At 35.1% G+C, this 13,342-nt stretch overlaps 2 protein-coding genes across 2 annotated transcripts in view; both read right to left on the reverse strand.

Moving 5' to 3' along the window:
• The window catches only part of LOC104773101 (myosin-13-like), a 9,540-nt gene extending 5,009 nt beyond the window's left edge, over positions 1-4,531 (reverse strand). The window contains exons 1-18 of the mRNA XM_010497650.2: positions 4,360-4,531; positions 3,751-3,876; positions 3,483-3,626; positions 3,251-3,396; positions 2,999-3,155; positions 2,846-2,904; positions 2,571-2,730; positions 2,195-2,344; positions 1,990-2,117; positions 1,718-1,864; positions 1,506-1,607; positions 1,192-1,249; positions 1,000-1,101; positions 864-901; positions 658-781; positions 394-564; positions 181-312; positions 6-84 (exon numbers count right to left, since the gene is read on the reverse strand). Of these exons, the coding sequence (XP_010495952.1) occupies positions 6-84; positions 181-312; positions 394-564; positions 658-781; positions 864-901; positions 1,000-1,101; positions 1,192-1,249; positions 1,506-1,607; positions 1,718-1,864; positions 1,990-2,117; positions 2,195-2,344; positions 2,571-2,730; positions 2,846-2,904; positions 2,999-3,155; positions 3,251-3,396; positions 3,483-3,626; positions 3,751-3,876; positions 4,360-4,362 (2,026 nt within the window). The 5' untranslated portion in view covers positions 4,363-4,531. The remainder of the gene's footprint in view (positions 1-5; positions 85-180; positions 313-393; positions 565-657; positions 782-863; positions 902-999; positions 1,102-1,191; positions 1,250-1,505; positions 1,608-1,717; positions 1,865-1,989; positions 2,118-2,194; positions 2,345-2,570; positions 2,731-2,845; positions 2,905-2,998; positions 3,156-3,250; positions 3,397-3,482; positions 3,627-3,750; positions 3,877-4,359) is intronic.
• Positions 4,532-9,246: 4,715 nt separating this feature from the next.
• Positions 9,247-13,336, reverse strand: LOC104773070 (receptor-like serine/threonine-protein kinase ALE2). The gene is made up of 8 exons (XM_010497625.1): positions 12,854-13,336; positions 12,182-12,286; positions 11,976-12,086; positions 11,461-11,829; positions 11,119-11,376; positions 10,649-11,038; positions 10,327-10,552; positions 9,247-10,235 (listed from the first exon to the last, which is right to left on the reverse strand). The coding sequence occupies exons 1-8, from the start codon at positions 12,924-12,926 to the stop codon at positions 9,533-9,535; spliced, it is 2,235 nt and encodes a 744-aa protein (XP_010495927.1). The 5' UTR covers positions 12,927-13,336; the 3' UTR covers positions 9,247-9,532.
• Positions 13,337-13,342: the final 6 nt, after the last annotated feature.

A 13,342-nucleotide genomic window follows, 5' to 3' on the forward strand; every position in this document is an offset into this window, starting at 1 on the left:
GATACCAAATCTGTCCAGGAATTCATCAAAACGTTTTCGTGTAGGAAATCCAGCACGGCAAACCCTGATTGTCTCCATCACACCCTAAAAGTATGCGTATATAGAATTTTCAAACTTGCATAGAATAATAACAAGACAATATGTACAGACAAACTAAAAATGTATGTAAGTAAATCTCACCCCACAACGTAGCTGTTGCAGAATATTTTGGTTCTCAAAGATAGAAGGCTTAAGGAGATTATTGGGCTTCACGCAACGAATATAGTGAGGCTCAGTAGTATTAAGACCTTCAATCAATGATGCCAATTGTTGCTGCATAAAGTAAGACAGTGAATCTTAGTAATTCTGTGGACCGAACGATTTTTACGTAAAAGCTATCTTATTTTACTGCACCTTAAATTGTGAAGCTATAGAGGAGGAATTTGACTGTTTGTTAGCATCTTCCATTAAAGGAGGAAATAGACCTGCAATAAAAGTGCACCTAGAAGCAGCTAGCAGAGCCTGATGCTCAGCAACAACACGATCTTTGTTCTTTTCCAGAAACTGCTCGGTCTGATAAGTGACCTGAAAAGATAACTCAGTATTGTCAGAAATAAACAACTAAAGGACATGATTGCATTTTATAAATCCATAATGCTAAAACAGGTTTCTACTCACATCACCAGCATAGTGGCAAATTGTGAAGTCAGTTGGAGATAATTTTGGCTTGCTAAAGTACTTGTTGCCTTTCAATGTCCCGTACAGCTTTTCAGAGAATTTTACATGTGTTGAATTTAACATGCTGCAAGATACAGGTATAAAATGTCAAATCAAAGGAGAGACAATGCATGAGCAATAATAGCAATTGAAGCTCTTAGACTTACCAAGCCTCGTCCAGAAGAGCAATAATACCACCACGTTTCTGAAACGTAAGAAGACAATGATGAACATGCGAGTTGGAGTTAAAATGGAAACCTATTCACAAAGAGCTCGCAGGTAAAATGTAGTGAAACTAGTTACCTTCTCAATAAGTTCCAAAACATATCGATTATCAGGGAAATCAATGTGTCTCCACTCAATCTCTTCTTTCTTGTACTCGTCTTGTTCCATTTTCAAGACATGCTGCCCAGAAAAAGTATCATGGATAAGAAAGGAGTAAGGATGATTTTTTTGTAAAAAACTATCAGAAGAATGAGCAGACATCAGACAAACCGCAGTAAAATGTTGCTGAAGTTTCTCATTTGTCAAATTGATGCAAAATTGTTCGAAACTGGAAAGAAAAAACATGCATTAGTAAGCATCAAGCAGCATCCACTTAATACTTTTCTCATTTCTTCCATATCAGAATGTAAATATTCTTAACAAAAGCAAACACTGTCTTGTGAATAAATTCCAAAAGTTAAAAGTCTCCCGTTTTCCATTTACTTAATATACAGAATGAGAATAGTGACTTTTAAAACCCCAATGACTTTTCACTAAACTGGTATCTTTGCATTAATCAAATGTTAGGAATACAGCTTACGCACCTGTTTGTCTTGAAACTCTCAAATCCATATATATCAAGCACTCCAATCATGTTTTTTGAGTCAGGATCTTGCCCAATCGAATTATTGATCTTGTTTACGATCCTACAAGAGCAATAAGGAAGGTTAGCAAACAGTAAAGAAAGTAACTTTCGGAACAAGAAAGAGAATCATCCAGCTGCAAGAAATCAAGTGCTCGTAAATACTATACATACCAATCAAATAATCTTGCGTATACAAATTTTGCCAAGGCATCTCTGCTGAGTGCCGCATCATTTGGAACCAGACATCTGGAAATCGTTTCTTCAGGTGTCACCATTTCACGTTTACAAAGAGAGTCTTCCAGTGCTTGTTCATCACACCTGCCGAATTTCATTCAAGGAGTCAGGCATGATATTCTTTTTCACATCATCAGATAATCGATAAACTATGTTTCAGAAAAGGGTAAATTTCGCACTGAAAGTAATCAACTTAATTAGTTACACACATGAAAAGCTCAGCCGCAATCTTCAGGTGTGTCTTGTCTTTTGGAACAGACGAGTCTGGTTCTTCTCCTGTAACAAATTCTATATTACCTAGATGAAGAATAGCTGCCACAACTCGGAATATTGCTTCCTGAGAAGAAAGTGACATTAAATACAAACTCATATGCAGATATCACCATTTTTACTAGGAGAAGGGTAAAAAACTACCTGTTCCTCTAAACTTATCCCAATAATGCTCATTGCTTCTCGGGTTTTAGTATACTCCTTGGAATCATCCACCCCCTCTAACTTAATACATTGAGATTGGTTTAGATAACGGAATTCTGTTGGATCCTTTAATTTCAGTTTTCTTCTGTCCTGTCAAATAGTAAAAGGAAAATAAGAAGCATCAGGACAATAGTTTCAAAGATTTGGGCTTCGAGTGCAGTTTCAAACTTTCAGTAAATGGGAACAAGGGATACAAGAGAGTGATAATAAATGGAATTTTTTTACTATTTATCAAAGTAGTTGGTCGTGGATAGCTATTATAGATGAATTTTTAACAACTCTAGTATGTTTGAAGAGAAAGAAAAACCCTACGTACCTCTGGCGGTGCACCACAAAGCATGTAAAAACAGTGATAGTTTCTCTCAGGATCTGACACTTTGCAAACCCGTGATCTCTCTAGCAAATAAGTCCTGATAGCAGCTCCTGATATCCTTCCCCTTTGATCAAACTGAATCTCCACGAATTTACCAAATCGACTGGAACATCATAATGATTGTACAGATGAAAAGTGATGAAGTATTTGGTCATTCAGTATAAAAAAAGAGTGATGAAAAAGTATGAGTATGCGCGTGTGTGTGTGTGTGTTATCACCTTGAATTGTTGTTCTTGACTGTTTTTGCATTTCCAAATGCTTCTAGAACAGGATTGGACTGCAAATAAAGAAAACAGAAACCAATCATGACAAAAAAAAATGACCTTTACTAAATTCTACAGGTCTATAATAAAATCTTTGCCATTAGTTACCTCCAAAACTTGATCTTCGACAGTCCTTTTGTCAGAAACAGCTCGACCTCCCATTTTCGCAAGATATTTCATAAGCAATTTAGCAGTCTCAGTCTTCCCTGCTCCACTTTCACCACTTACCAAGATTGATTGACTAATTCCCTCATTAATCATTTGTCTACACCCAATAGAAAAAACAACAAGAATGTCAAACAATGATCAATATTACAAGAGAAAGAAAGAAAAATAACTTCAAAGTTGAACGGCAAGCACCTGTAAGCTGCATCTGCAACTGCAAACGGATGGGGACTCAATTCTCCCAAGGAAGCTCCTTTATATTGTGCCATCATATGGTCATTGTAAAGATTCGGTAGTTGTTTAAATGGGTTTATCGCAATCAAAATACTTCCTGTGTATGTCTAGTAAACAAAACAAAAACTTGTGTTAGGCCAATTTGCTTTACAGAACAGAAAGAAAAAAAAAAGGAAAAGAGAAGGAAGCTCACATAAATTTCGTCTATATCATATCTTGACTTCAAATTTTGTAAGACTCCTGGTTCATGTAAATATGCTAGCGTTGTCATATCGTCAACTCCAGAAGGTGGAACTTCCATATCTTTTGGATGTGTGTTTGAAACTTTGACAACAACCTGACAAAAATAAATCAATAGAAGTAAATATATGAGAACCAATCTCACTAACTTCTCGGGACAAACACATACAGATTCCATCCTCAAGCATAGTCAAACTGCATCTAAAGTTGTCTACACATACCGTCTTCCCTGATGTACATTGGACCTTTATATCTTCTCCATTAACCTCTACAACTTCACCATCTAACCAAGCCTCCTCCGGATCTTGCACCCAAATAATCGAGCCAGCTTTAACTGTAGAACAAGCCTGAAGAACAACCAACAAATCGGATACATATCATTTAGGAATACAAAAACTTCCAAACTATGTGACAAACCATACAGACCAATAACACAGGATTGAAGAAAAACAACTACTTTACGAAAAGGGTAGGACACAAACAGCATTCAATAGTCTTATTGGCCAAGAACAAATACCCCACTTAACTATGGTTTCAGAATAAAATAAAATTTAATAATAACCATGAAAGCAACAAAAAATGATAAAAACCTTAAAACACCCATGTTCATATATATCTCTGTATAAACTTAACCAACAGAGCATAAATTAAATGAAGCCCAGACAAAGCAAACACACACAGAATTAGACAAAAACAGATCATTCAATTTGCACCAACAAATGTTATACACATTTGCCGTTCGAACCCAAAAAAAAAAAAATGAAAAAATCAAAACTTTGAGTAAAAGTAAAGAAACGCTCAAAGTGAATAAACCCAGAAATTGGAAGTACCATTTTCACCACCGGAGACGAATCAAATCAGAAACCCAATAGATTCTTTTTTGTAGCAGCAACGAATCACCTACTTGCTTGAGCTGGAGACGAGTTCTGATAATGTTATGACTCAAGCAAGCAAGAGTGTGAATGCAAAGAAGAGATTCTCAGAGAAGAGATTTGTTGTATCTTATAGAGTGGGTTATGTGTGAAAGCTTTAAATTATAAAACTTTTTTTTATAGCAAATTTGGAGAAAATAAATTAAAAAGTTTGCTCTTTTATCTATTTTTTTCTGTTTTCTTTTAATTTCTTCTCTTTTTCTACTTCTTATAAATGAAATTAGTCTTTCAAGAGTCATAATTAAGGGGTAATCTACCGTTAATTAACAGTAAATTCCAAAAAATAGCCATTTTGCTTTTAATCTCTTTTGTTATTTTCTACAACTAAAACAAGAAATCTCCAAATTTAACAAAGTGGAAAATATCTAATTCTTTTTATTTGTTACCCTCTTTTGCTTCTTTTAATTAAAGTCGCTAGCTTTTCCCATTTACACTCTAACTTAATTATCAAGTTTATTAATTGTCTATAAACATTATGTGTCAAGTCATATTGACATAGTTGTAATATCATATTTAAGTGAAAAAATTAGATATTTTTATTTACTTAATTAGAGTGAAATTTTCTTTATACAATAAATGTTTTACTAATTATTTTAGTAAAAATCTCAGTGGACCAATTAAATGATAACATGTGACTTATATTTGAGGAAATGTTACATAATTTTGTTATTTTAACATTCCTTAATTTAGATATTTTTAATACTTTATCTAATCTATTTATGATTTAAATATAAGCAAAAACATTAAAATTTGTTAAAAATTAAGTTTATAGTAGACAAATAATTAATTTACAGATAAAGTTACCAAACAATTAATGATTATAAGGTGGTTGTTAATTTTATATTGGATTAATTGATTTTGTACTTTATGTGTAATTAATTTATTTTGTATTTAGTGATTAAATTTTTCTTAAGAAAAGTTTGTCTATTCATTTCCAATATTCATAAATAAGTGTCTTATTTCATAGTTTATTTTATAGTATAATATAATCTACCCCTACTTAGAGAGAGTTAGGAACTCATACATTGGATTGATTCCATTATAGAACAGAAAAGATTGGACACCAGGTGCCAAAAGTGTCTGGTTAAGGTGGTTTCACTTAAACCACTCGCCTACATAAACCTTCCACGCTTTATATCCGTATAATATATATGTACATCAGATAAGGAAAACCTTATAAAGACAACCCTAATACTATTGAGTTTCACTTTTAAGTTGTTAAATTACAACAAGTGAATATTGATTATATGCAATCAGGAAACATATAATTTTAGAATTATAGTATAGCTCTAGAAATTGATTGTTTTGCCTGATTAAAGGAGAAATGCGTTGGTACGGTGTTGTTGCTTATGCCAAATGCATGATTTGATATTTGTTATCTGGTTTGTGGATGTCGAGATATTTTTTGAAAATTCTCGATAGTTACGTCAAACCTTAGTCTAAACACCGACATGATTTGGAACATTCGTATATATGTTGTAAAACACTCCATCGTCGGTTATAAATTTATAATTCTTATTTAGTATATGTGTGTTTGTTTGATTTTGGTAGTAATCATAACAGTTGGGATTTTGAAACAACCCCAAAGGACTAAGATATAGTAAAACTAGAGACTCTCACACAATGGATATATATCACATAAATAGGATTGTTCCAAATCATTTCAGGTATGAACTTACAAGTTCATCTATGCATGGTCCCGAAAGTTCTGAAAAATTTAGAGTAGTCGCATGCATGTTTATGAGATTTATGAGGATCGAATAATTAATTTAAAAAGGGTTAGAATTGATTGTGGTATTTAATTTCATGAGTTTAAGCTTTGAGAGCCAATTATTTACATATAATCAAAAGCTAAGCCTTAAGGAGAGTCATTTTTGGCCATTTGAGAGTGGTTAGCTAACCAAATCACTACTTGGAGACCAAGTCTCTTTAGGTGACCCTTGTGTATGAGAGTTTGTTATGTGTTGCAAACTCTCTTCTCAGTTGTGAACCAAAATTTATACACTCTTCTCATATATATGGTTCCAGAAGTTTTCACAAAATTTCCCAATCATAAAAGGTTCAAAACGGGAAATCAAATATTACAATTCTGACTAGATTTTAAGTTGGAACATATATATATATATATATATATATATATATATATAGCATATGTTCTTTCATGAAAACATGAGGAAGGATTCGAAAATCACCTTCTTATCACCAATCATTGCTTGGTTCGGAGTTATAACATATGAATTCGAGAGTTTAGGAGAAAAGAAATGACCTTTTGAAAGTGACAATTTTGGAGCCATCAAACTGGTAACTTCATTCACTCACATATGAGAGTCCACTTTGGTTGATTTGTCATCTTCAAAACCATCAAACATAAACAAGTTAAACACAAGATAAAAGACTAATAAGAGTTTGATAAATAGTTTTTAATAAGAGAAAAAAAGAACTCCTAAGAAGATCGTTTTTCAATTACAATTAAAAACTGTCCTGAATTATATATTAATCCAAAGAGGATTGAACAGCTAAGATTAGCATAATATAGCATTAGGATCTATATATAAACAAAATTGTTAAGATTGAGAATATTATGTTAGTCTCAATAACTCAAGTTTTTTTTTTTTTTTTTGACCCTTAGATATTGCAGTTTCAAGCAATTCATATCATGGATGAGGTCATGACTAATAAGAAGATGCCCACCATCCCTTTGCAAAATTTCTAAAACTCGATCTCTTACATCCTGAAGTTGCATACCTTGCTTCAAATTATTTTCCGTCAATCTAGTTTTATCCTCTCTAAATACATTAGGCGGTTGAGCAAGATTGATATGAACAATCTAACGCAAAAGTAGTCAGTCCAAAAAAACAAAAAAAAACATAACATGTAATCGGTAACAGTGAGTTGTGGTTGGATGTGAGTGAAAAAATAACTTTCTCATCTTAATCAACCATGAAAACCCTTACACAAAGTTCAACATACTCGTCATCACCACCACCAACTATTTCATAGTCAATTGATATAGGCTTCATGTGTGTGCCACTTGTACTAGAATTAAAAGCATTGGCCTCCTCATTCCATTGGAGAGGAGGGGTGCAAACATGGGACAATTTTTAATATGCTTAGCCTTAGCCTCTTAAAAGTCTTTAAGACAAAATTTACAGCCTTTTTCAGCTAAAATTGTTTTGCATTATTCTTTGAACTGTCGACAGAGATGGTCTGAAACTGACATTGTTCAAAAATGGTATGAAATTTAACTAAATGCATTCCATAATATTTACAATATTATCACTATTTTCATTTCAAATAAAAATAAAGGTAATAATCTTGGCAAAATAAAAGAAATTTAAAAGAAGTTATTAAATATAATAAAGACAGTAATTTTTTTTTAATTATTGATATATGAATTAATAGGAAAAAAACAAAAAGTATCCATATATTTTCTATTTGGATGTTCAATACCTCTTCTTTTTTTGTTGGAAGAAAATGCTTCATCTAAATATATTTGGTATAAAAATACATCCTTTGAATTTTAGGTAAATTTGAAAACCCAGGATACATCGACTTTGTTTTATGACTTAAACCACTTGGGTTTTTAACCGGCTGTAATTAAAGTTATCATGTCCAAAATAGTGGAATTGGGGTGTTACACAATGACTCCCCAAGCAAGAAATTTATTTAACCAGAAAAAATTTTGGATTTAAATTCAAAGAACCGGAAATTAAACGACGATGACCAAAAGCCAAAACGGCAAATTCATAGGAACTTTTTTTAAAATTTCATAGGAGTTTGAAACTTGTAAACTACTAGAAAAATAGGTAATTGAATAACACAAAACTTTAACAGAGTTTAAACAAAGTTTTTTTGTTTAACTACTTTAAACAAAAAGCGGAAAAAACAAAATAGGAAAAAAACAAAGTTTATACCAAATAGAAAAAAAAACAAAGTTTATACCAAATAGGAAAAAAAACAAAAAATATCCATCTATTTTCTATTTGGATGTTCAATACCTCTTCTTTTTTTGTTGGAAGAAAAATACTTCATCTAAATATATTTGGTATAAAAATACATCCGTTGAATTTTTGGTAAATTTGAAAACCCATGATACATCGACGTTGTTTTATGACTTAAACCACTTGGGTTTTTAACCGGCTGTAATTAAGTTATTATGTCCAAAATAGTGGAATTAGGGTGTTACACAATGACTCCCAAGCAAAAAAATTATTTAACCAGAAATTTTTTTGGATTTAAATTCAAAGAACCGGAAATTAATCGACGATGACTAAAAGCCAAAATGGCAAAATTCATAGGAACTTTTTTAAAAATTTCATAGGAGCTTGAAACTTGTAAACTACTAGATAAATAGGTAATAACTACACTACAATAAAAATGTTTTTGTGGGCGTAGAAAGAAAAGAGGGAACTAAATACAGACGTCTTTAAGAATACAACCCTCCCTGTGCTTTTGCATCCTCGCAAAAACAAACAATTAGATCAAGATTTTATAAACTCTGTTAAATTTTAGTGTTATTAGTTTGTGATTTGTAAAAAGTCATTTAAAATCTTAACAAATTTGGGTTATTGGATTCAGAATTTTATAAAATCATTAAAAGTTTTGTGTTATTCAATTAAAACGAAAGAATCTAGGATTGTTAATGAGTTCAATTATTATTTTATTGGTTCATGATTTTAAACACTTTCTTTACAAATTAAAATCATGAAAAATATCACAAAGATACAGAGATTGTTTAGATAACTTTACAAGATTTTAGAAAACTAATCAACAAAACTCTCTAGCAATCTCTAACAATATTTCACTTATTCACTTTTAATGATTTTGTTGAACTCTTCAAAAATCTTGATAAATTAGAATTCAATACAACCCCCTTAATCTATTTGAGGAAAAACAAAACCAAAAATAAGGCTCCTAAAACAAATCAAACCAGAAAGTCTTTACCCACATCAACCGAACCAAACCGGATTAACCAGAACCTAACCATGCAGCTCAAGAGTTTGTGAGCCTTTCTTCCCTCTTTTTCTTTTTTTTTTTCTTTCCATTTCTTCACTGTACATTTTCTGGTTTCTCAGAGCCAGTCGCCATTGCCCGACCAGAGATGTCTAGATGACGATGGTCCACCGTGTTCGCTCATGCTTCCTCTCAATCTAAAGAAGTTTCTTCTACTACGCATGGGCCGTAACGGACCTGATCTGTTTGGTAGAAAAAGCCCTCCTTCTCTTGGAATGCTAGAGGCAGAGTGAGGCCGGTTCTCCATGTCTTCTAGCGGTCCTGAGCTATATTCCATGGTTATGAACGACGAAGCTTGACCATACCTTAACCGAGGTGTCAAATTCCACCAGCTGCTATCCGATGGAGCCAGATCGCCTTTGAAGTCAGCAGAGTCTGGTACTGATGAGTCCTTTTGGCTGCAATAGTCACCACAGGTCTCATCTGCATCGTTGTATATAAGTTTCAATGCCTGCACAACTTCACCCATAAATGGTCTGTGTGAGACCTCTTGGTGGACGCACATGGAGGCAATAGCAGCCACTTTCGCCATGTCATCAAAGTTGTAGGTTCCAGCCAATGCAGGGTCCACCAGTTGCTCCAGGCCCTCTCTGTTGGCTAGTAAGGGTCTCGCCCATGTCACAAGGTTTTCTTCTCCTGAAGGTTGAGACATGTCTACCGGTCTTCTACCAGTGAGAAGCTCGAGTAAAACCACACCGTAACTATAGACATCGCTTTTAACAAGGAGATGCCCCGTCATTGCATACTCAGGAGCCACGTACCTGCAATTATTTCCAGGGTAGTCACTGTAAGTCCGCCTTCTATAGACAGAGGGTCTGTATTCATCACATCTGAGAAAAAACAAAACTTTACCCAAAGGTCCCCATGACTCGAGTTGAAATATGTTGACTTCCTTCGGTTGCTTCTCTCGCCAGTCCAAAGTCAGAGACTTTTGGGGTAAAGTCATCTTCTAGGAGAACATTGCTAGCCTTGAAATCACGGTGGATTACTCGGGGATTTGAATCTTCATGGAGATAAGCCAGTCCTCTTGCTGCTCCAAGTGCAATCTTCAATCGTGCATCCCAATCAAGCGTTCCTTCTGTTTTGTCAACAACCGGAAAGCCAGGTTTTAGGTGGTGAAGGAATATAATTGGGATATATTGTCATTAAATGTGAAGAGATCAGAATATGTCACCGTGCAAGTGGGACTCGACACTCCCATTGTGGACGAGCTCATAAATCAAGCAACGTGTACGGCCTTCAATGCATATTCCAATCAGTTTTACAAGATTACGGTGGTGCAAACGGCTTAGCATCTCGACTTCTGCAATGAATTCCCGGTCTCGGTTCTGATTGTCCCTAGTTAGCAGTTTCACTGCAACCTCCGTTCCATCTTCCATGCTCCCCTGATAAACACGACCAAATCCGCCCTCTCCCAAAACCCTTTTAGCACTGAATCTATCAGTTGCCTTCTCAAGCTCAGAGAGTGTGAAGGTCTTAACGGATAAAGCACATGTAGCCATGGAAGACATCAAAGAATCTGAAACCGAACTTCTAGCGCTACTGGAAAACATAGATCCAGCACCTGCAAGGCGTATAAATATTTCAGAAACGGAGTCTTTTAAAGCTACCGAAGCGTTATAAAGTCAAGAGGGAGAAAATTACCAGGCCTTTTGTTAATCGATGAAGCCAAAGTTGGGCCAACAGCATTAGATGACTTCCCAATTTTCTTCCATTTCACGATTATAGATATAGCTCCAACCAAAACCAGAATGAGCACAAAACCTGACAAGGCAATGATTGCAATCGTTCTAAAACCTATACCCTGGTTTTTGTTGGTAAAGGTTGCATTGATTGGAAGCCCAGTACTTGCACTTGGAGCATCTGCAGTAGGATCTTCATTTGGCGAAGAAGAAGGAATTCCTGAAGCAAAGTAAAGACATTCAAACTTTGAAATGAAACCAAAAAACAAGTGTACAAACTTGCATCTGAAAGAAATCAGTTTACCTGGGTAACTTATGTGTGTAACCTCATAATCACCAAAAATAGTCTCGTTTAGAGGTACTTTCTTGTGCCGGAACCTCTGATAAATAAGTGTTGCTGTAGTGTTGTCGAACTTTTCTCCAAGTGGAACAAGGTTAATATCCACCACTGTTTTCCCTTGGTTTTCACTGTCGGCACTGGCACCCATTATTTTCACCTGGCTTTGTTCCAAGTACGTTCCAGCAGCAACCTCAATTTCTAACTCGTTGGTCACGGGGAAAATAGAAAAAGGCGCAACACTTAGTAGAACCTGAACTTTCATGGGGAAGACACAACCACAAGGTGAACCAAAGGGAGTTGAAGTGAGAGGCTCTACACATGTCTGCTGACAGTCTATCAAAAAGGAAAGCCGGAAACACACAGGAAAAAGTAGTTACTACGCTTGATCTATCAACTATAGTCTGAAGATGCATATAAAAGATAATCCTTGCCACTAGCATAGGGCGCAGGAAAATCAACAAGAAGCAAAAAAAAATTACCAGGTGAAGAAGGTGACACTGCAGTCGCATTGCCTCTTAAATGCCAGCGACGATGATGGTGATGACCCTTGCGCCTTGGTGGTGGAATGCGGCTTGGGCTGGGGGAAAAAGCTGAAAAATGGAAAGAAAATGACCAATGAATACTCCTATACAGAAAAATAACTACAGAATGTTTATGTGACAAAAAAAAAGGATTCCTTTCAGACCTGGTGAAGGTGCAGGAGCAACTGATGGATTAAGATGAGGATGAAAAAAATGCATTTGATGGGTCTTTGATCGGGTAAATGGCAAGCTCATTGGAAACAGCCGAGCTGCAAATGATAAGAGCAAGCTGATAAGTCATCTACAGATTCTTTCTATACATGTCGAAGATTCATAGCAGAATATAATGTTTCTAGAAGTATACATACTCAATCCTAATCTTGGATATAAAAGTACAATGCATACGTTAACGAATACATTTTGGCCAAGAGAATGTCACGCGAATTCGATATTCCCTCTAAGAAACTCAGAAAAGAAAGAGTAAGCTCTATGTGCATTCTAGCTATTTAAGGTTGGGTGGTGCCAAATAAGGCATAAAACGTGGGACTTCATCGTCACTCTTACGCTTCACAATCAGAGATTCCAAACGTAATTAATCTGAATCGTACTACTAAACCCTTTTGCTTACTTTGTACATAATAAAGTTAGCTTCCAAATATATCCAATAAACAATTCTAAATATAGATAAACACCAACAACTAATCTTGAGCTGTCAAAGTAAGAATCAACCAAAAACTTAACTAAGGTTAATTTCACCTATCTCAATCGTTTCCTAAATTGGTTCACCAAGCAAACACATCAAAAGGGGAAAGAAGAATCAGTTAACTAGTTCATACCAAAACATATATGAAACGAGCCGAGGGAGTGAAGAAGAAGAATTAACAGCAGAAGCATCGCAAAGTTGGGCATCTTATCTAAGCTCAAAAACCACCATTAGTCAACAACAACGGAGAAACCAAACCCTCACAGCCTCGCCGGACACTCTCCTCCGGCCAATACGAAGCGTAACCAGAACCAAACGTCTAACCATAACTTCCTCAAAGCTCCACAGACATTGATTCCTTCCTCTCCTCCCAAAAAGAAATCAAAAACCCTAGGGTTACACGATAATCGAGTAAGGTTCAAAACGCGATTTGCACAGATCCACGAAATGCGGCTCGAGATCTGTACAGAGCAGGAAACAGAGTCGAGCTTCACCGACGATACAGAGAACGAGAGCTTTTCCGGCGAAGGTATCAGAGTGGTAGATATATAGAGAGGAGAAGAGAGTAAAGTGAATTCGAACGAGAAGAAGCGAAGAGAGAGAGAGAATTTAATGCTGATGG

The sequence above is a fragment of the Camelina sativa genome, unplaced genomic scaffold (genome assembly GCF_000633955.1).
Source record: "Camelina sativa cultivar DH55 unplaced genomic scaffold, Cs unpScaffold00441, whole genome shotgun sequence".
Classification (NCBI taxonomy): Eukaryota; Viridiplantae; Streptophyta; class Magnoliopsida; order Brassicales; family Brassicaceae; genus Camelina; species Camelina sativa.